General features: G+C 46.3%; 1 protein-coding gene across 1 annotated transcript in view; it reads right to left on the reverse strand.

Annotated features, from left to right (window-relative positions):
* Positions 1-3730: 3730 nt before the first annotated feature.
* Positions 3731-23197, reverse strand: part of CFAP58 (cilia and flagella associated protein 58) — a 75152-nt gene continuing 55685 nt past the window's right edge. The window contains exons 16-18 of the mRNA XM_019556288.1: positions 12112-12231; positions 8034-8167; positions 3731-3957 (exon numbers count right to left, since the gene is read on the reverse strand). Coding sequence (XP_019411833.1) covers positions 3837-3957; positions 8034-8167; positions 12112-12231 — 375 coding nt within the window. The 3' untranslated portion in view covers positions 3731-3836. The remainder of the gene's footprint in view (positions 3958-8033; positions 8168-12111; positions 12232-23197) is intronic.

The raw sequence follows: 23197 nt of genomic DNA on the forward strand, positions 1-23197 counted from the left end.
ACTAGAAACACTTCCACCTAGGAGAGGACCCACCAGTTCAGCCACCCACGCGGATATAACGCTTGCATATCCCTGTGCTAGAATACAGACTGGCACAATTTTAAGCAGGGGTGTCAAACTCGCTCTGCCCCAGGCAGGATCTGGCCCGTGGGGCTCCTAGCGAGCTGGATCTGGACATGACAGAGGCAGCAAGGTAAGCAGTAGCTGCAAGGGTTAATACAGCCATTGCTTGCCCCAAAGTGACTCTGTGTCCTGAATTTCGGGGGCCAGCCTTGTCCCTAGCTTCTGGGAGCCCAGCAGGCCGGACAACGGGACTCCACAGGCCAGATCCAGCCCACGGGGCACGCACCTGATGCCCCTGGTTTGGCGCCAGCATTTCAGTTGTAGAGCTGGGGTCATTTGGGAGATAGGGTCTACTGCTTAGGAATCCCAAATTCTTGCCCCCTCCAGTAATCTTCCTTCCTATAACATACAATTTAAAAAGAGGAGGAAAAAACCCCAAAAGCATCTTTTTTTCCTTTGTGTTGCCTTATAACCTATAAGGTAGCAAATTTCAGCCCTGGAACAAAAGCGTGCGACTCCATGCAAGACAGCCAGGGCTGTTTGGCTCGGCAGGCGGAGAAGAGGTTTAGCACACACCAGCCCAGAGAGAAATCCGTGCTACCAAGCTCTGACGACAGATTTCACCGTGCAAACGAGAACAGACTCACCTGGCGACTGCTGCTCCAGTGGCTCCGACGCAGAGGGTGCTTCTGCTGTGACGCTTCGCTCCATGTCAGGCAGTGGGGATGTCTTTTCTCTTCCTCCCCAGGCTTTTAAGGCCTTTATCATCTTTCCTATAGATTACTGCAGTCTCCTTTTTTCCTGGTCATGCTGCCTCTCGCCTTTCACCCTGCAGGCCATGTAGAACATAGTGCTAAACTGACTGCCCTGCCCCAGCGCACCACGTGCAAGCCCTTGTCCCACCAGGCCTTATGTAAGGCTAGGAACATCTCCCATTCATTACCAGCTCCTTCCCCACTTCAAAGTGCCCCAGCCCATTTACAGCATGTGACTGTGATCTCCTTTCCCGCTGTGAAATCCCCTTGACTTCAGGAGTTCCTGGCTTCTGATATAAAACAAGCATCAGACACTTGGCATTAGTTACAGTTATTATTCATACTGTGATAGTGTGTGGAGACCCTCGTTAAGGATCAGGTGTTGTGCATTGTGGACACTTGTTGCTAACAGGTCTCAGGAGTTCCTGTGCTTGAATTTGTTATAGCATGTGTTGCCTGTTTTGGGCCCTGATGCCCTTGAGACTGACCTCTCCATCTATGTGCAGAATCAGGGCCTTAGCCAGCTGTTCCAAGGCTGTCACCTTGGTTTTATCTTAAGCATTGCGAATGCTTGCAGAGCAACAATACCAACCATAGGTTATTACACCCACCGAAAGAGACCTTCCATAGGGTCCATAACAGGCTACTGCGCACATAATCCAGCCCCTATTAAAGTGAGGAGAGACTTCTGCTGACTTTAGGGGGCCAGGATCGGGCCCTACATGCCTATCTTTTCACGTGTTTTTGCAGGAGCAAAAAGCACGGTTCTTCTGGGCTGCATCTTACGCAGAGCTGGGGTGCATTAACACCAGTCAGCTGCACAACGCGACGGAGCACTTCAGAAATGCTGCTCGCCACGCAGGATGAAGTGAATAAATGATGCTTCCATTAATGCCCCTTTTTTTCTGGCTGGGCAAGCCAGATGGCCAGGTGTTAAAAGCGCCTGTGCATCAGAAAGGTTCGCAGGCAACTACAATCATTTTCGAGCTCCCTGACTTTTATTGTTTTCTGGGGAGGGGTGGGCATGCTGCAGTCAGTTTTAATGCACGAACCTACAAATGGCTCCAGGACTCTGTGGCGCTGTAAATGAAGCTGGCTGCAGCTACTTACTTCCTGATGATGATAAAAGTTTCTGGCAAGAAGTCTCTGGTTGTAAAAACATTTACTTTCCTATTTCTCTAGATTTACAAGCAAATGTAGCCCTCCTGAAAGCAAGTGCCTAATGCAATGGTGCTAAGGGCACAGGGGCCTACATATCTGAAGCTGGAAGATGTGAACATAGGACAAAACATTTCACTGTTCTGTGCGTGTGTTTATGCAGGATTACAGAAATAGGAATGGACAGAGCTGGGAAAAGCCCCTTCCTCCTGGCTCCGAGTCCTCTGCTATAACCCCATTTCCTCTTCTCACTCCTGAACTGAAGTCAGTGGAAAGATGTTCATTGACCTAAATCGGCCTCAGATAAGGCTCCCGGGGTGCACCCAGCTGCACTCTCCTGGAGTAACAGCCTAGGACTACCGGAGTAAAATTACTGCTCGGTGTGAGTAAGACTGGCCAAGCTTAGCTCTCTATCAGCTACCGGAAATCCAGCTGCTCAACACAGACCTGTTTCATGAGAACGGCCTAGACCCTGCTCGAGACACTCTCAGACTCCATCCCTCCAGGTCAGTCATTTTGGTCTTGCTACGATTGGATTATTGCAGTTATCAGGAAATGTCACACACAAAAGACAAGAAGCTTCAGACGAACACGACTCCCCCAGAATGATACTGTGACAGAAATACACTTGACAGAGAAAAAGTAATAACAACAGCTATTTCGGGAACAAAAGGAAAAATACAATAGATCTGATGACTCAGTCTTCTGGTCCCTGATGGAACCGTTAAGTGGATCCCTGTCGTATTTAACCTGATTCCTCTGAATTAAACACTTCCATTAAAAGTTTCCCACAGTTGCTTTAATATTTAATTATGTATTCCACCAAAGCAAAGATCAAAATCTTTGCAAAGGTTTTTTTTTCTTTTCCTTTTTTATATGAAATATTTATCAGCATATCTCTTTGGACTAGTTTTTTTTTTATCCCCGCAGCTGGGAGAGAGCATTCCATGTAGAAACCAGTTTCAAAACATTTTATTGTACAGCTCGAGAGTTTTCTCTACTTCAGCACCTCGCGCCATGACTTTGTCATATCACTCCTTAATGAATGATAATTAAATCTCTTCTGGCTGAAAAGGTTGGAGGGCTCATGTGAAAACAATTTTTTAAAGTTATAAAAATTCCCCGTTTCTCCTCCAATACAAATTAAAGTGCAAAAGTTTTCCACGTTTCATGTCCGTATTTGAATCGGGAGAAACAACTTATGCTGGAAAACGATATGTTCCAGACAGCATCTATAGTCTACCTATTTGAAAAGACATAATTATGTCACTGTTTACTTACTGCGGTAAACCAAATTGCACCCTTTAATGTGCACTGCGGACAGCAGCTTCCTCAATCTTTATCAACAGCTGAAGCAAACAACGAATAAACTAAAGGATATAGCACTGGCATGAAGAGCAGTCACATAGGTGTACCTGAGCAAAGAGCTGTCAATTTTATTTGAACCTAAAACAGTGTGTAAGCTTCCACTTATTCCTTTTTCCTTCTTGTTTTGTGTCCTTTCTTTTATATGACTTAAGTCATTAAAAATAGATAACCAGCACGTGCACGTTGCAGAGGGAGGTGAAGGGGATACAGCGGCGCTCCTCAGAGCAGGATTAGGGAAGAAATATCAGTGCATGTTGCATCTTTGCAACTTTACTGATGTGAGGTTGGTACCATCGGGGCCAGAATTTGTTTCCATGACATAATTACGGCCGTGCTGGCTGGCGAGTAAACGTCTCAGATGAACACAACGCAATGATCTCAAAAGGGAAGGTTTGATATGGTCTATTCTTTAAAACTAGTTCTCAAACACCCCAAAATAAACTGAGTTCAGCAGAACAAGCAGGGAACGAGACCTGCAGAGATGACTCCAGATTAGGCCATCAGCCTGGGAGGTTGCTTGCCGAGTGCGAAGCCTCCACCTGTGAAGCGAGGAACGTCGATTCTCTGCACAGGGGAGTCCTGCTCCATGGCAGCCAAGGCTCGTTCCTTCTCCCTTCAGAGAAAAGAGGGGAAAAGAATTAAAAAAAGGGTGCAATGTGTTTTGCTGTAACAATGATATTTTCAAATGGAACAAGCCTGCATCCTCCAAAATGTCTTTGATGCCACTGCTGCAACAAGAGATCATTAAAAAATGTGTTGATTAAAGCCTGTTAGGCTAAACAGCCAAGACTGGGTGTCTGTTTGGATCTAATTATGTGCCTATGGATGGTATGGGGAATTATTAAAAATTAGAAATAAATGAGCTCTTGCAATGTTCCCCTCAAAAATGGTCCGCACATCCCATTAGATCTAGAATAAGCATGAGCTCTGTGACTTCGGTTTTCTAATCACTGGCCCATTCTGCCAAGTACACATTTGTTTTCAAACAAATCAGCTCCACGCATCAAAGGCAAGATGGGGAGAATGTTTTTCTTTCTTGAATCTTAATGAATTACTAGGGTTATCTGTCTTCAAATCCTAACAAAGTTCCACTGGTAATTACCCGGGCTCTTCTACTTGGCAAAAACCAGCACTTCCTCTGAACATGCATCCAGAGCCTCGGCGACATGCCTTGCCCCGTGACAGCCTGAATTGGGTGGCCCTAAAAGAATGGAGCAAGGTTTAGGTGATCCCTCTTTGCAGAGTCTGCACGGCAAAACAATGCAAAGGAAAAGGCTTTTTAATTTACTGTGAAGTGCCTCAAGGTTTCAGGAAGAGATCTGAAATCAAGCTGGAGATTGTCCAGTGCTCCTTTACTGTAGCAGCAGTAGATCTCTTGGCCCTTCACAGGAGAGACCAGCATGCACCGAAACGGAGGCACAAAGAGGTGAGGGCTTGAACATCTCCTCTCTGCCCTGCTGCGTACGCCAACCCTGTCTCTTGACTCCTAGGTTGGGGTCCCAGTGAAAGCAATGGCTTCCTGGAGCTTGCATTTCCACTCCGCCCCCCATTACTCTGTGGAAACAGAGGAACGAGCTCAGTGAAACCCTTTAACGCTGCAAGCAATGGTTTCTTGTAGCACGGTTAATTCATAAAGAAGTGGGCAAATCAGCAAAGATGGGCTTAGACACATGTGAATATGCACAAGCACTTTTCAGTGATTATAATGAAGTCGATGCAGGGCTAATGAAAGAAGGCAGGCTGACAGCACCGAGGACTGATATGCTTCACTTAGACAGATAACATCCGCTTGCCACTGTACTTCAATCCAAACCCCGAACCAAGTCCAGACTCCACATTCATTCTAGCCCCCAGCTGGGACTCCCAGCAAGGGGGCCAATTAGGGCGGTATGCTTTTTGCTACTGATTTCTGTGCACTGGGTACTGTTTCAAACAGCATCACTGTGCTGCTGTCAGGTGGCAGTGCCTTTCACTCCGTACCGACTGCAGTCAAAGCAGATGTGCATACAGGGCAGGGCTGCAGGGTCACACTAGTGGCACGGCGGTAACTAAAAGCTCCATATTCCATTACTGATCTGCTGAGATCAAGCTAGGGGTACAGTGATGGAGAGGAGCAGGAGAGGTAACAGAGCAGAAAAGCAATGTGTAGCAGGAAGGGGGCTTTTGGGGAAGGCTGTCAGGCAGAGAATAAGGGAAGGGGGTTCGATGCAAGCTCACCCTGTGCCACTCAGTCATCCGTCATTGCCCCTTGGACATCTATAAAATGCAAGACTTTCAGTCCCTGAACAGGCCGGTCTCATGCAAGTCAATAGCTGCCAGGAGAGGGCACCTCTTGAAGACGCTCCAGAGAGCTTAACCGGGTAGTCAGCAATGATAATGCTCCTGCAGCTACAGGATCCGCTTTTATCAACCACTGCATTTATATCAGACACACTGCTGTCACTTCCCACAGCAGTACAGATGCATCAGCAGTTAATAATTATTTGGCACTTAGAAGTACCAGAGATGATGAGGATCACGTGATGTTGATCGATTAAATCTGGAGCAACTGTGGCAGTGTTGAAAGGCCAGGATGTGGCTTTAAGGCACGATGCGGCATTACGGAAAAGGAGAAACTGCCATGCCCATAGGGGTATTACCAAGCAGAGAGGACCCTGTAGACAGAGGCTACAAGGTGAGTTAGAGATGCCCAAGGGGAAGGGCCCTGGTGTACAGCTGTCTGATGCAGGAGGCAAAAGAGGGCCAAAATAGTTGAGGGTCAGGGTCGCTACCAAAAAACAGATCCTTTGCTCAAGGGACTGCAATTGCACCTGGCTCCAGCAGGCCTCATGGACCATTATACAAAGGGTATAAATTTAGCATGAACTCTTTAACTTGCATGGTAGGTTTGGCATCAACTGACCAAATTCCACATTGCAGCATGGGTCTGCAGATGTCACATTTTCTGTTTCTTACAAATAGCTATGTCCTGAGCAGTGTGTTTTTTTCAGTCAAGTCGTAACAGGAAATTAAATCCAGGAAAAATTATCCAGCAAAACACGACTAGATTTCTCTTCTAATGCAGGGAAGGAAACATGAAACCAGGGTCCACAATGCAGACATTAAAGCTGTTGTCAAGAGACACTTAGCTGCTGGAAATGGACTTGGGATATTATGGTAGCCTCACATATTGATCCTAAAACTGCAGGAAGGCCATTAGCAGTGAACAATTGTTGCTAATTCCAAACATCAAGGCAGCATTATGCAATTTGCAGATGAACAAAGGTCACTGTTTATCACCGACTACTTTGGTAATTCAGTCTTCAGAGCTGTTTGCTCTCTGAAATATGATTAAGGCAGAGATGGATGCCATCCATTTAGAATTACGCTCAGCAGAAAAGAAAAATAGGGTTCTTGGTGCACGACACAGGGTGACAGGCAGGGGAGAAGAGCGGTGGCTAGAAGACGGGCTCATGTAGAAGACAGCTAACTACAACCGAAGTCATCCAACTGCAGAAATGCACAGTCCCCTTGCAACTTCTCCTTAGTGGGGAAAATCAAATCCCAACATTTCCAAATGGAGCTGGTAATTTGCCAGGGAGAATCAAGCATGGGGCCTAATTCTCCAAATGCACTGAGGCTCTGCCCTCTGTAAATTAGGCCCCTTTAAGGTATCTCAACTTGAACCACTGCTGAAAATGGAGGGCAGCAGCTGCGCACTGAGACGGAGGCCCATTCAGCACTACTAAGTTTTTCCTGGCATGGCTATGTCTGCTAGGTCAGCGCTGCCAAAAAAACCCTGACATAAAAACAGGCAGGCTGATAGAAGACAGCTTTTGTCTGCTTATCTTTCTCAGGGAGACAGCATAGCTATGTTAGTAGAAAAAACGAGCACATCACCATGAGCATGCTTTGCCGGCACAGCTATCACAGCAGGAGCCAGTCGTGCAGACCAGCCCTGCAAAGGGAGACTACCTACCAAACTGCCCAAAACATACCCCTCAAACACCAGAAACAACCAGAAAGGATCCCTGATGCAAGTACAGCAGGGTGAGGAGTCTGGCAATACCAGAAGAAAGACACAGCTGTTGCAGCAACAGGAGGTGATGGGAAGAAGTGCAGGAGATTTGTCTTCTCTTCTGTAATGGTAAGCAATGAATATCTGGGGTCAGGAGGAAATCTTCAAGCAGTCCCAACTACTGTGGCTTTTCCCATGTCTCTGTGGCACCTGGGGACACCTCATCCTAATGCTATGAGCAAGCAGCTGCCGCCTTTAGAAAAAACGACAGCCCTCACCGGGTTGCTCTTGCAGCTTATTACGTTTTATAAAATGCCTTGAGTGGTGCTGAGGAAACCTTCACCAGATGCCCATGAGATGGCCGGTTACTCCTCTGTGTCCATACCCCTACCAGAAAGAAACACCTGATTGACATCAATAACCCAGACTAGCTTAACTGGGCTTCAGAAGAGAACAAGGCACAGAGGCACTGCTGCTACGTGACCATGGACCACAGTAGGTAGCTAAACCCAGCCAAGACCAATGTAAAGTGACACAAAGGAAACCAAGGGAGCTATCGTGAAGAATTAGCACAGACAGTGAGATAACCCTCCATAACGAATGTCCTCGCTCAGGGTACAGTGGTTAGGCAGGGTCTCCGCATGCAGGGATATGCAGATCAATGGGCAGACACAACTATCATTATTCCTTACTTGGCCTGTTGCTCCTTGCGCTTCTGAGTGAGGTATTTCTTCTTGACGTCCAGAAGCTCATTGGCAAGTCTCTCGATTTCATATTTGTACTCTTGACTCTGGGACTCGTACATGTTCAGTTCAGAAGACAAAACCTAGCAAACCAAAAGTGAAAAGTAAGGTGCTAGCGTCACAAAGGGGTATCTTATTTCTTTCCCTTTTCTCACATCTGATAAAACCTCTGCCCCTCTAAAGACAGGTTACAGAGCTAAGGCTGTGCCCTGGGGGTAGAGTAAAATGTCTGACCCATACTGTGTTTCTTCTGAGTGGTGCTAGCGCTCGGTTTGCTGGGACCCAAAAGGAGGGGCATAAAAAATGAAAAGGTAGGAGATCTTCAAAGAGCATGAGATTCATATTGGTAGCCCAAATAATTTTTCATTGCATTGCAGGAGCTTGATTGTACAATTTATATAAAAAATTTATAGCAGTGGAAGTAAAGCAGTAATGGCAGATTTGTGTGGTTTGGAGAAAAACTGTGGTTCCTAATGTGAAAGTTGGGCAATATAATGAGAGGGAGCTGAGAGGGATGATGTATAACGCGAGCTGGACATTTCCAAGTACCTTAACCGCTTGCAATTAGAGTTGTGCTTTCTCTCTTTCCCAGCCAGAAATGGGCTGGCTGGAGTCTAGACTTTCAAAGGCTAGAGCAAATGTTACTCTGGAATTTTTCCACCATCTGCCTTTATCATTACATCATGAATGTTTCTAGCTGACGGGCAATTTCAGACATATCTGAAAAGTTATCCTGTTCCAGTAACACTAATAGACCGCTCCTGTGCACCCTTTTGGGACCTTCAGAAGCACTGGTTTTCAGTCTGACATTATGAGTTCCCCCTCGTTAGAAGCAAATAAGAATTGCGCAATGTGCGTTGTCCATGAAGACCCGTTGGATGACAGAAAGCAATTAAATGCGCATGGGTAACATGGCATCAAGCATTACGTGCAAGGGCACGAATTCACTGCCTTTTAAATCCATTGACCTTAGTGGGTCACGTCCGTGGTGCTCTCCTTCTTCAGGAAGAAAAATAGCTTGGCCTGGCACAACAAAATGGTGCACATGCCTGTTTGCTGCAGCACGTTCTGCATGAGGAAGTGAACACCTACGCGGCAGCAATTTTGCACATTAAAGACCAATGGGAACCCTATGTAAGACTCTGAACCACCTTCAGTCTAGCAGAAGTGCTACTTCTATTTTACATTTTCTGCATTTCTTCCCCCCTTCTTCTGTACAGCTAAGAAGACAGGCCTGTTATGCATATCTAAGAAGATATGCATAACAGGCTCTTTGTTTTTTGAGGGTCCATCTGCGCTTGCAGTTTTCACACATACGTACTTTGTGCAGACATAATTGTGATGCAGTGAACGGGAGACGACTTCGGCGGAGAAAGGCACTAGAGGAGTGACTGAACTTCTGAGGAGATGGCTTCGGCTTTCACGCAATTAAGAACAAGGGAAAAGCAATGCGGGATATATAAAGAGAATTGCTTCTGCACATCATGCTTGCACAGTTTTCCATGATATATTAGCGGCTCTTCAGAACCAAGAAATCCTGCCTTTTCATGACAAGGGGTTAAGACAGATTACTCTTGTCAGCCCTGTAATAAGATGCAAAACTAATGTACATGATGTATGTACTGCGAGAGAAACATCAAGGATTTAGGAATAGCTTCTCCATCTATTTCCTCTAGCTTGGTAAAAGGGGATCGGAAATGTTTTGAACTTGCTTATTAGAATATCTCGATTGTTTAGAAAAAAAACCAGAATTAAGCCTAATGCCAAATTCAGGTGGCATCTCAGCATGTCTATGCAGAACGCGCATTAGGAATAATATCAGGCCTTAATATTGTAATAGGACTTAAATTTTTTCCCCTCATTTGATGAAGCAAATAATCATAATGTTACCAAAAAAAATCTTCTCAGACTGACTGGGAAGCTCACAGCCAGTACAAGAGCTTCTACGTGTCTATCCTGGCACAGAGACGCAAAATAACATTTTAGACCTTCCTACAGAAAGCAGAGTTAATGCTTGTGTACAAGCATTAAACTACCTGCTGTTGCAGAATGGAGAAATGTCATGTAATGGGATCCTGACTCTACCTACAGCTACCAAAAACATCCGAATAAAGTACCAAGGGCAGTCTGTCTTGTGAGGTCTCCAAATCAGGATGCGATGCCTTTCTGGACTATCTGATTCAGAAAAAAAAACAAACCCACAAGCTACTGGGCTCAATACATTGTAAAATTGGATTAAATATGACGATGATCTAATGGTCGCTCTGGCCTCAACTATCTGCGGATATATGATAAAGAGGTCAGCTTCTGAACCCGACCTTTGTACCTACGCACCTCTCTACCTGCCCTTTGAGTGCAGACCAATAAGTGCACCTCACATGCCAGTGGAGTTGGCAAGTACTTACAGAGTAAGCCATTTTTAGACTTTATTATAAGATGCTACTCCAAAAGAGAGGGCCTATCTATTGATCTGTCCCCAAAGGCTAATAGAAGCAGGTGAGTTGCAGATGATCCTTGGGAGAGGTGCTGCTTAAATGACGGGCCATTTTTTGTTAATTGGGACATTTTAATTCTTCATTTCTGACAATGAATATAATAGCTCCCAGCTGCCCTCTTCAGCTCCTCTGTTGACTAATCAAGCCATGTCTATCTAGTTCCTTTCATCTCTCCGAGTAAATGAGTATTTTCAGCCTTTTATCATTATTGTTCTTTGAAGTCCTCACAAGACATCAACATCTTTTTGACCCTGCGGTGGGCAGAGTTTTGACTCTTGGGCCAGTGTTGCACAAAGGGAAAAGATGAACTGTCCTTTTTTCTGGAATAACATCAGAAATATTGGTTCAGGAGAAGGCTTCTCAAGGAAGAAAAGCTTGCACATGCCTCACAAGTATGTCGCCCTTTGGCAGTGCAGCTGCATGGAAAGCTTTCAGGAAAGTAACATCACAGGAAAGGGAAGGTATCTTTTGAAACCAAGGTATAGTTTAGAAAGAGTCTCGATTTTAACAGGTTGCTCTTCTTGCCCTTACAGTATTCTTTCTAATCTTTTCTCTCTTGCTCTCCACTTTATTGGAGTGCAATATTATTGCCTGTACCGCCAGGAAGCAGTGAAAGCGCCATGAAGAATGACAGTTTTCTTCAGGCCCCCTATAAGTCCCGCTGGCTTCTGCAGGTGGGTTTTTGCTCCCCGAGGAGCTCCTCAGCCAGTCCTCCCAAATAAAACACAGTCTTTTCAGCAAAACAAGCAACCCGAAATTCTGCCGTCCTGTCTCTGACACGGGGAGGAGAACCCCTTTTGCTCCGACCTCAGCACAGCATCTCCCCCTCCATGCAGCAAGAGGTTCAGTTCACTGCCTGCTTCCTTCCTTGATGAAAACCACTCCCTCCCAGTTTGTTCCCTGTCTGCTCTCTCCTCTGGTGTTTTAGGCTCCCGGGACACTCCCTCGTTATCCAAATGCCCCACACCTGGGCCTCCTCGACAAGGCTGACTGTTCCCTCTCAAAGGGACAAACCACCCTGTTACACCCCCATATAATGAAGCATGTTTAACTCTTTCCAACTCCACTTAGGTATCAGGGCATTTATACACATACCTTTTCATCCCATGATGCACCGGAGATCCAGCGGGATTAATCGAGCCTGCACGCAAGCTGATGTCCGCTGTGTTGCATGCAGTTGTATAAGTGGCAAAATGCACATCAACGTACACAAAACGGTGGTGGTGCACTTTTAAACTAAAACACCTTCAATATGCTTCAGTTCAAATTCACACTACCAACATTTTCTTCGCGCTGATGCACTTTTCGCCACCTATACAACTGCACGAACTGCAGAGCCTGGTGCTTCTAAAAGCACCCAATGCCATAGTGCATGCATGTGTTCAAATGCCCTGAAGGCCAGGTCCTTGTCACCAAAACACTGCTGAGGTGGCCCAACTTCCCTTCGTTAAGCAATGGTGTAGTCCTACAAGCATGATGGCCTTTCAGCTAGACTTTCTTTTCCTAGTAATCCCATGGAGGGCGTTTCTTACTTTAAGTTGCTTAGTCTTCTCACGGAGAGTGTGCCGATAGAGCTGCAACTGTTCTGCTGCTTCAGGCCCAGGCTGCCGAGCCAGGATGTGCTTCAGTTCCACGTATAGTTTTTCCTTTTCCTACGAGACAAGGTAAACAGGAGAAAAAACACTGCACATGTGCTCTTACTTGTAGCCGTAGAAGTGCCCGCGCTACCTGAACTGACATCAGTCTACCCAAAGTGAAGCAGGCGGATATTTGCAGAAACAAATCTGCCTGTGTATCGGTCTCTGCTTCGCCAGCCATAACGTATTTGAAGTTGCTGTGATAGCAATGGGAGAGCTCATTAAGAAAAATATCCAGCTAGGTCATGCCAAGAAATAAATATCCTTAAACACTGTTGTCAGCAAACAAGCTATGCCACAGAGAGGATAAAACAGCCAATAGAAATGTAGCTCGGGGTGAGAGGAAACTAATTTTGAGAAAATGTGTTTATTGCAGTCCTCCTTCTCATACCCCCTACACTGCGTTCTACTAAGTATCGTAGCTCCGCCCACCAAGAAGTAAGCAGTCGACAGAGCCGTCAGCCAAGGCTCGTATAAAAGAGCCAGTCCGCCCATGTATTCTTCCAAAACAATCCTGCGGAGCAAATAAACATATAAGAAAGCAACAGGCACTCCCACCTGAGTGAGCCCTTGAGATGCTGGGGGAGGAAAGGGAGATTAGAAATAACCATGACAAGCGTAACAACCAGTGAGTATTTTTTTCCTCGCCGTACGTGCCCTCTTCCCCACATTACGACAAGACCCGTGGAGTAAATGGAAGTAACAAGCATAAGATCCCAGAGAAAGGCCACACCTTGCTGTTGCCTTTGGCTTTCCTTATTGAAAGGCTGCTTCCAACTAAGTTTAGAGGTTGTAAATTTATGTTCTCTGAGGTCATAAATGCATTAGGCAAAGCCTATATCAGGGCTTTGCACATTTCAGTATGTACCTCAGCCCTTTCAAGCAATGATTTCTCATTATTTCACCTAATAATAATGCCAGGAAAGATGAACCAGGGCCACTAGCTTGTTAGACAATGAGACAGAATGATGCCTCTTCTGTATCTTCTGTGTTGGAACACTTTATTTTTTTGCCTGGTGCTCCTAATTCTCACGAGTCTATTGTAAGCCTTATGAGTCTGTTTTTCACCCTAAAATCCCAGCTAACTGGCATTTGTGTTTCTAAGAGAATCTCAGCTTTCATTGAAAAAAAAAATAAGTTTCTAATTTTGGGGCTTTTAGAGAAAAGCTTGAGAGTGTGACCTGAATGCATGCAAGTGGCTGGAAAAATCAAAACGCGAGGAAAAAAAGACACGCAAAACTTTGGTTTTTAAAAAAAGAGAAAATGCCCCAGGATTTTTAAGCCAATCTGAGAGGGAGGTAAAGTAGGGGGACAATGCAGCTCATGATTTCTGAACAGCTGGAATTGACAATGGTGCGTATTAAATGAAACTTCAGAGTCAAGTTTGTGTCTTTGAAAGCAAAAGAAGAACAGGTGAGACAGAAACGTGCCAAATGGCTATACTGGTCTGATGATCCACTGTGTCAGAAGTAGCCAGGATGTCAAGCAGAGCTGGGGAACCAGGGAAGCAAAGGCCAGGGCTGTGAGCTAAGGTCCTATAAGACATGAGAGTATCAGGGTAGAAGCAGACATTGCCTTTGTGCCACCATTGAAAATTTTATGGCAGCACAAAGACCAAGCAGAAAGACATCCATACTCCTCGTCGTGCCACCAACGCCCAAAATTTGTATCCGTGGCATAGATGATATTAATATGTTCTGCTTTTTGGGCTTTTAGGTTTATGACAGGAGAGCACAATCAGTGCAGAACTGCCCGCGCTCTCCAGCCACCCTGGGCAGGCATGCCTGGGACTTCAGGGGCCTGATCCCACGTGCCTCAGGAACAGGATTTCCCAGGGTGTCTAGGATCGGGCCCCTGAAGCCCCGGGAGCACCTGCCTGGGTTCCCCCACTTGGGATCCCATGGGGATTTGTCAGCACTCCAGTGAGACACCAATCAGCTCAGTGATGGCCCCCGCCCCGGGACCATGCTGGAGCGTCCACCCTGACCCAGTGCAATCTCCAGGGTGCATTTTTGCAAGCAAGGAAAGCCAGGGTTTCCCCGCCTGCTCACCCCAGAGATTGCCACGGCACGTCTCTACACACCGCCCATTATCCCATAAGATCAATGGGCGGTGTGTGTTTTGCTCAGTGAAGTGGATCGGCAGTCCTGAAGCACATCCCAGCACAGCCGATCCACTTCATTTGGCTGAGCCTCTTTCTACCCTTAGTGGCTTTAAAATGAGCCTGTCCTTTGCCACGTTCTCCAACCACCAGCCTCCATAAAGCCCTCCATAAAGAAGAAAAGGGGAAAAAAGGGAGAAAGAATTCACTTAAAATCATAGAAAATCAGGACATTGTCTAGTCCAACTCCCTGGTCAAAGCAGGACTGTCCCAACTAAGGTTTTGTCTAGCTGGGCCTTAAAAACCTCCAAGGATGGAGATTTCACCACCTCTCTGGGTAGCTTGTTCCAGTGTGTTACTACCCTCCTTGTAAGAAAGTTTTTTCCCAATATTTAGCTTAAACTTCCCTTGCTGCAACTGGAGCCCATTGCTCCTTGTCCTGTCACCTGCCACCACTGAGAACATCCTCTTTTGAACCACCCTTCAGGTAGCTGAAGACTGCTATTAGGTCTACGTGCCACCCGCGGTTACCGTCTCATCTTCTTTTACTGGGTTTCTTCTATAGCTAATGGGGCCAGTGGCACAGGTAAGAGGGATCTGCATTCCTCTAGCATATGCCAGACAGCAGCCTCAAACCTGGGGCCTCAGCCTGCCCACTCATCCCAGTCTGCCACCTTCCCAGCTGAGCATGCAGGCCAGACACAGGTGGTCAGATTCCTCTACGTGGCCCTAGGCACCTGCCCATTGCTTGCCACCAGCTGACTTCACTTTTTCCATTATAAACTCCTAACTTTCTCCCAGCTTGTGCCTCTACTGGTCGTCTTCGGCTACCCGACCCGGCTTGTACTTGGACTCTGTGCGTGACCCTTTGGCTTCCTAACTAGGCCCCTTCCTCAACCTGGCCTGCGGCTCCATCTCCTGGCCACCTGGCCCACCTTGCCTTCTGACTCTGAGCTCTGCTCGACCCTCTGGCTCTCTGACTCGGCTTTTCGGGCAAACCTCCTGGCTACCCAGCACACAGGTTTTGCACGCTCCTTTGTCCCAGGTGCTCCCCCAGACTCTGAATGACTCCCAGCCCTGGCCGCTCACAACCTGGCGTGGCAGTAAAAGACGGAGCTCTATGTCTGATTCACAAGCTGAGCACGTCTCAGGAGTGTCACTTCCTCGGGAGTCCCTCCTCTTCCTCACTTCTAGAGGGCTCAGGAAGATTTTTCCTCTTACCTATTTATTTCTTCGAAGATGGAGCTACAACGCTCACCGCTGCCAAACAACAAAATGTAATCATGGCACGATCCTCTCCAGTCGTCATTCAGATTGGTACAGGTGATAAGCAGGGTTTTCAAAAGTCGTGCCAAATTTTGCCAACGGGTCTAATTTTGAGAGCTTAGCTCTTTCTAGAAACCAGGCCTTTTAAGGTATCATGAGTTTGGCAACTGAAATCAAAAGCCACTTCTGAAAGTCCTGACCTTCCTTAGATGTTGAATCCTTGACATGGGGGAAACCCCTTAGGAAGTGATTTTCTCACAGAACAACTTTTGTGCAATCACCGTCTTTGGTGCAATATGAATTATTCTCCATGATAGGCATGTGATACTTCTATCTCAGTGGAGTTTCACTGTGCTGCTAAAAGGGACTTCTACTATTTTTCCTCCTGTGGCTTCAAACTTGTTGCACGCTTTAAAAAGCTGCCTTGTCAAAATCTGGCTGGTCAGTATTCACGTTCCATCCCTGAATGTATCGCAGACTTGTGTTTTGGGAGAGAGCACTGGTAATTTGGATAAATATGTAGCCGTTGATGGATTGAAGGTCTTATGTGCAATTGTTTTCCAATTTACTTCTCTCCAAACCCTCAACAAGGGCCAACCGAGCTCTTCAAACATTGTGCAATGGTGTGTATAATAACCCCATTTACAGACAAAGAGTACAATTCTATTATAAAGAGAATCTATCTTATACAACAGAGACTCGTTAGCTGTCCAATGTATATTGTCTCCATAATCCAACAGAGGCAGAACCAGCTGCCATGTAATGCACATCCTGTCCTTCCTTGCTAAGCACTGTCCATTTCTTTTAAATCTACTCAATTCATTTGTCACTGGGTTAGGAGCACCATATGTCAGCAAAACATCAAAAGAAAATCCTGGATACTTAATTCTTTCCTCATCAGCAGAAGTTTGTATGCGCAGGTTGGCATGTCTAAATTCCCTGACATTTTAGCCCAGGATGCAAAAAAAGGTGACTTGTGTATCACGTCTTACAGTATTTACCTTTCAATTTACTTTAAAAATAGCTGCAAGCAGAATAAATTTAAGTCGGTTTTACAAGGTACATCTGATATTATCAGCAAAAACACATTGCTCAAACCAGGTAGAGTCGTCTCCACACATACAAATTTGGGAATGCCTAACAAAAAATGAAGCAGCGGAAAAAACTGAGGAAGGACCTTGACTTTCCCAACGTGCAGGAAGGGCGGAAGGATGAATGGGCGGGGGAATAGGCAGTGTAGACTATAGGCAGTATCACGTACGCTGGTACGCTGACTCTGTGGAGTTCCCAGCTAGTGGTGGCTGCTACTCTGACAAACAGCACTCCCAAAGGGTATCTATCGCCTTGTGCCATTGCGTTAGCTAGACTTTTACCGCAGAAGGCAGCTCTACATGGCTCTTTGAGCAGTAGATGACATTCATACCTAACTCTCGGTCCCTTCGTAGGCTGATTCACTATGAAACCTGGTGAGAACGAATTCAAAAAATCATGGAGAAGTCGGGCTGGAAGGGACCTCCGGAGGTCATCACGTCCAACCCCCTGGACAGGATCAGCCATCCAGCTACAGGAAGGCCAGGGGTGCAACGCGTGCGGTGCTGCAGCTAACATCTGAAGCAGCAGCTAAGGACTCCTCGCCTCCCTTGTACATGGAGCTCAAGCCATTGGACCCATAAAAGCACAGACATAATAGCCCTCTCCTGGTCTCTTGCCAGCCTACTGCTCTGTGCCACTGAACAGTCATCATTTGCATTGCTCCACGGCGAAGATTTAGGGAACGTCTATGCCATGACAGCTTGGTGGCCAGGTCAGGACAGCCATGGGCATGCCCCACCTGCCTCCTCCTCTGCCCCAGCTCCAGACACAGAAATATACCCAGGAAGATGCTCCATGGTCATCCCCACTGAATAGCCAAACAGGACTCAACAACGTATCAGATTTGGACCGGACAATTTGGGGCATGCTCTGAGCCGTGTCAGCTGGGGTTTGCTTCTGCTGCAGTGGAGACAAAAAACCTTAGTTTCTCCTACCCAAGTTGTAGGGAATCTAAAGACACCAGCCCCTCCAGTAAGTGGATCAGTGCCACTGCACCCTGCCTGGTGGGGAATCGAGGGTAAGGTCCACCAGGCCTCCCTGACCTCCAGAGCTACCGCGGCTTAGCTCTCGCAGGGGGGCACAATGCATGTTCTCCAGATAGCTGAAGTCTTTGACTCTTTATTCAGTCTTCGTGCAAGCAAATCTCCCATGGACATCAGGAGAGGTTTTGCTCCCAGACAAAGCCCACAGTAACAACCGGCCCTGCACAGCTATAGTAGGGCAATGAGACTGCGTCCACTGCATGTACGCCGTGCACATGGGGAGTTTCGGATTAGGAGGGATAGTCAGACTCCAGGCATCCCAAAGAGGATTTCAGTGCCTCTGCTAATACCTGCTGTATGAGTTGGGTAAATAAAACTGAGAAATATTTTTAGAACAATCCTGCCAGTCAAGATTTGTTTTGCAGGAGAGCTCAAAGGAGCCCACAGATCTGCCTTTAGGCTAAGCCATAACAATATGTTTCTGCGTCTCTAAGTCTCTGTCCCATTAATTCTGCTGGGTTTTGTTTCTTTCCTCTGAATATGAATGAGGTGCTGCCTTCGGCAGATGCCACAGTGCCCCTGCCCTGCTTGCCATGCAATGGCTGAATGGAAGGAAATCATTTCTTCTGCACAGGTCTGGTCTGCTGGGGTGTTTGGCAAGGTCCAAGGGATTGAGTCTTTGGGATCCCATCTAGTCATCAATTTGCTCAATCCGCAGCCAGGCAGAGTCAGTCTTGGAGCACCAGCGCTGCTTCTCCCAGTTCAACTTATTGCTGCCCAGAGCTGCTCATTTTTCTAGCTCCTGCCTGGCTGAAGGACCCTTGGTGACAGGCCTGTTGAGCGATGCTCCTTTGCATTCCCAGGCAGTTCACCTTCCCTGATTCTTCTTTTACAATTGCCCTCTTCTTAACCGCCCTCTTCACGCAGGTAGCAGCACAGAAAGCCATGCCACGGCGAACCGCTGCGAGAAAAATGTGCTCGGTTTGACATCGGTTTCTTCCCCCGCGACGGCACTGGGGAAACTCTCGAGATAACCCTACTCATTAGTTAGCCTAGTGTATTTTTCTTAACGGGGGATGATAGATGATCTTACATCTAATGAAGATGTATTCACAGCAGAAACAGGCCAGAAAGCCCCAGTTCTCTCATTTTTGCATGCATGTCTGCCAGGTTAGAAATTCAACACCTATAACTAGTACACTTTCCACATATCATCTGCCTACTTAACTGGCACTGGAAAAAAAAACCCTCATATGCACCCAGGGCATCCTTTCATGAAAAAAGAAGAAGAAGAAGAAATCAGTCAGAGTAAATTTCCTTTGCGTTTGCTCCTGTCTCCAGTAACAGAAGCTCCACCGCCTTCAGCAAAAAAGAAATAGAAAAGAAAGATGAAGATGTAGAGGGGGAAAAAAATGTGCAATTTCCTGTACAGTGACAACCCCCAAAACACTTCACCTAACTGGAAATCCTAATTTTAATTAGTCAGAGGTAGAAAACACCACAACTGTACACGCAATGCAGCTCAACGCAGCTTTGCTGAAGGAAACAGTCAATCAACATGCCACAGGGGTTTTTTTGTTTATTGGCATTATAACCAAAATGTCAAAGCTGTGCTGAACTCCAGAGCCATTTTGTTTATGATGTCATGAAACAGTGCAGTCTCCGAGAGGGGTTGTGATCCCTGCTGTGAGATGTTAAATAGGAGGCTGGAATCTGGTTTAAAATAAGAATATATGTAGTCAGAGCCATTTTACCTTCATAAGCTGCCTGCTTTTTTTTTTTTTTTTTTGGATAATACAGTAGCGGTTGGCTCAGGATGTCTATGATTAAGAGTTTTATGAGGCATAGGAGAAATTAGCATATGGTAACCTTCACGATTTTTGTAACAATAGAAGAAAGTTGCCTCTAGCACTGAGATACGTGCAATCTGAACTTTCTCGATAAACACCTTTCAAAAGCTCATGCTCTTTCTTGTCTACTTCAGCAAATCCCTTTGCCGGCAATAGGTTCTTCAAACAGTTTGTATTCATATCATCGGGTTGACCTTCCTTTACGAGTCGGGGGGTAAGGTGTGCACCGGACAAGCTCATTTAGGCTTGAAACGAAGCTGACATTCCTCCGGGATGCAGCAGTGCTAGTACAGGCATGCAGCCAAGGGCTCCAGAGCTCCTTGTGAAAATGCTGCTTCCCCAAATTGAAAGGGATGTTGGGGATGAATTTGCACCACTTCTTATAGTGCTAAATTAGCCCTGCCTAAGACAAATTCTCCCTCCAGTTGATACAAGCGCCTCTGAGGAACAAACTTGTTTCCTTTGGAAGGGAGCCAATTGCACCAAAATGACTGGCATTTCCCAAACAATTTAATGAGCGAAGAAAATACCTTAGAGCCTCTTTTAAGGGCTTCACTCTGAACCCTCTTCCAGGTAAGGCATGCTTAACACTACAAATCACTATGTTTCAGGAACAAAGTATAAACAGTTCCAGAGAAATCCAATTGCTTGTCTTTATTTTTCTTCTACCAGGTGGTGTTGCCTCCCCCTTTTGGCATGGGTGAGAAGTCACCACTGCTCAAACAGGCTAAACAAATTTAATAGGTAGTCCAAGCTCTGCTCCCTGCAAGTTCACTAGCCACACGGACAAAGCGATCATAACAGGTTATGGGCCACAAATTAATGATACAGAAGCCTCTTGCTAAAATATTGGCAGTACTTCTCTTACTGCTAGCAATACAGGGCCAGCTTTTCAGTGGCTCTGTGCTGATGTCAGTCTGTCATTGCAATGTTTACGCTGCATAAAATGAAGAACGGATTAACACTTGTTCTTTTTTATATGTTCACACAGCCAAAAGAAGGAGAGAGATCTGGTGACATGTCCTCTGAAGCTGAGAATTAGTGGTGGCAAGGCATGGACTTATTTGACTATTTCAGCCACCTTCAAGGTGCATGAAGCTTGACACAGTTTTGGCTGAAGAAAGCTAAACAAATCTGTTTCATCTTCCTCTACTGGAATCTTGTTTTAAGTTGTCCTGTGGGAGAGACGGGGAAGACCGATGCAAGTCTCACCCACAAGGAATCTCAACATCCTAATAAGTAAGTCAACAAGGCAGATACTGCGATACTTTTTCCCGGGCTAATCATTATTACAACCAAGATTTCAAGCCAAAAAAAAAAATTTCCATTTTTCAAGCAAACATCATGCTGGCTTGAAAACTACCATGTTGCATTTCAACTTGGGTTACAACATCATTATATGATGCCAGTAGATAATAAAAGCAGACCAGTCAAGGGCAATTGAGCAAGGCTCTATTGTAAATGAATGTTGGCCCTGTAGCTTGTGGATGAAGTTCAGCAGGTGGAGAGAGTCCAGTCTCTTATCAGCTCTACCTCTGGTCTGTTAAGTGACTTCATGAGAAGTGAGGCACATACAACCCCCCTAAGGTACCCATCTGCAGCCTTGGGCACCTCAATCCTTTTCCAGATCTCTCACCTGCATGATTTAGGAGCCTAAATCTCATTGAAAGACCCTAGACTTGGGTTCTGAATTATGTGGGGTTCTTCCAAAATTGAGCATCTATATTATAGGTCTTAACCCTAATATCTATGGTATGTAAGAGGTAGAAAAAAGTTCCCTTTTATGGCCAAGTGTCTCACTGAATATCTCTTGAGGTCCTTTCCATCCTTATTTCTATGAATAGAGAGATGTTCCTTGGAAGAGGACAGAAGCTACTGAAAACAACAAATCAAGGATACCCGTACAGCAATTTTGCAATTATGAATGCATAGATCAGAGCTCCTCCTTGATTATCTGCGACCTGAGCCAAACTCTGATGGTTCAAATCGTTCCCTCTTAAGCTCCCCTTGTGTGTTCATATAGGGCACTTGTACACATGATGGGGGGTAATCCTTAGGGTTGTATTCTATGTCCCCTAGATTGAAATGGTTTTTTAACTGAAACCCATCATTTCAATTTAGGGGTTTTATTTTTCTGTTACTGCTACAGTGAGGGGCCTGATCCTTTTTTTTTCCTGGCAGAACCTGCCTGCAGCTGGGGGGAGAACTGCTGGTGGGCCAAGTGGCCCCTGAGCTGGGGGATGCCCTGGTTCTCCCCTCCATGGCAACAGCACCCCCTGGGGCTGCCTGGGTGGGCTGCTAAATGCCTGGTGGGGTGCAGGGTCTGGGTTGCTTACAGCAGTGATTCTCAAACAGGGTGCCTCAATGCCATGAGGTGCCACGAGATCCCTTTAAGGATGCTGTGGATATAATATTATAGATTCATAGATTGTAGAGTTGGAAGGGACCACAATGGATCATCGTGTCCGACCCCCTGCCCCAGGCAGGAAAGAGGACCGAGGTCAGATGACCCCAGCCAGGTGACTGTCAAACCTCCTCTTCAAGACCTCCAGGTTAGGTGACAGCACCACCTCTCTTGGAAGCCCGTTCCAGACTCTGGCCACCCTTACTGTAAAAAATGTCTAACCTGAATCTACTCTCCACTAGTTTGCACCTATTATTCCTAGTTACTCCCTGGGGCGGTCTGGTAAACAGTGCATCACCAATTCCCTGTTGTCCTCCCTTGATAAACTTATAGGTGGCTACAAGGTCACTCCTCAGCCATCTCTTGTGAAGGCTGAAGAGCTCCAGATCCCTCAACCTCCCCTCATAGGGTCTTTCCTGGAGACCACTAACCATGCGAGTATCTGCTCCCTGCCCTCCAGTGTTTTAACCTTGCCCCATAATTTGGTATCATCTGTGAACTTGGAGAGGGTGCTCACCACACCCTCGTCTAAATCACTGATGAAGGTATTAAATAACACCAGTCCAGGGACTGACCCCTGCAGGACCCCACTGCCCACCTCCTTCCAGGCTGAGATCGACTCGTCCACCACCACTTTCTGGTGCGGTCCCTGAGCCAGTTGCCACCCCCCTCACTGTATAGGTGTCCACTCCACAGCCCGTTAGCTCCCCTATGAGACTAAGATGCAAAACTGTGTCGAAGACCTTCCTAAAATCCAGGTAGATGACATCAGCCTCCGCTCCTGTGTCAAGGCAGTGCGTGACCTGGTCATAAAAGGCTATAAGGTTTGTCAGGCAGGATCTGCCTGCGACAAACCCGTGCTGTTTCCTTTCAGCATCATTTCCCCTGCTGGGCCTTCACAAATATGCTCTTTGATGATTTTTTCCAGTATTTTCCCAGGGATAGAGGTAAGACTGACTGAGGCCTAAAGTTACCCGGCTCATCCCTTCTCCACTTCTTAAAAATCGGCACCACATTGGCCCTTTTCCAGTCCTCAGGGACCTGTCCAGAGCACCGTGAGAGCTCAAACAGCTGTGCCAGCGGCTCAGCAATGACACTGGCCAACTCCTTCAGCACCTGTGTGAAGCAAAAATGCTGCGGTTCGTTTCTCGGGAGGCAAAGAACTCTCAGACACACGCTATTAGCAACACAAAAGGTATATTTGCAAATAGGGTCAGAGCGAAGACAAAAGACCACACTCTGCCCGCGGGGAAAACTTCTCAGCAGGCTTTATCCCCTCTCTCCT

This window comes from Crocodylus porosus, unplaced genomic scaffold, assembly GCF_001723895.1.
Source record: "Crocodylus porosus isolate Cpor-Errol unplaced genomic scaffold, CroPor_comp1, whole genome shotgun sequence".
Taxonomy (NCBI): domain Eukaryota; kingdom Metazoa; phylum Chordata; order Crocodylia; family Crocodylidae; genus Crocodylus; species Crocodylus porosus.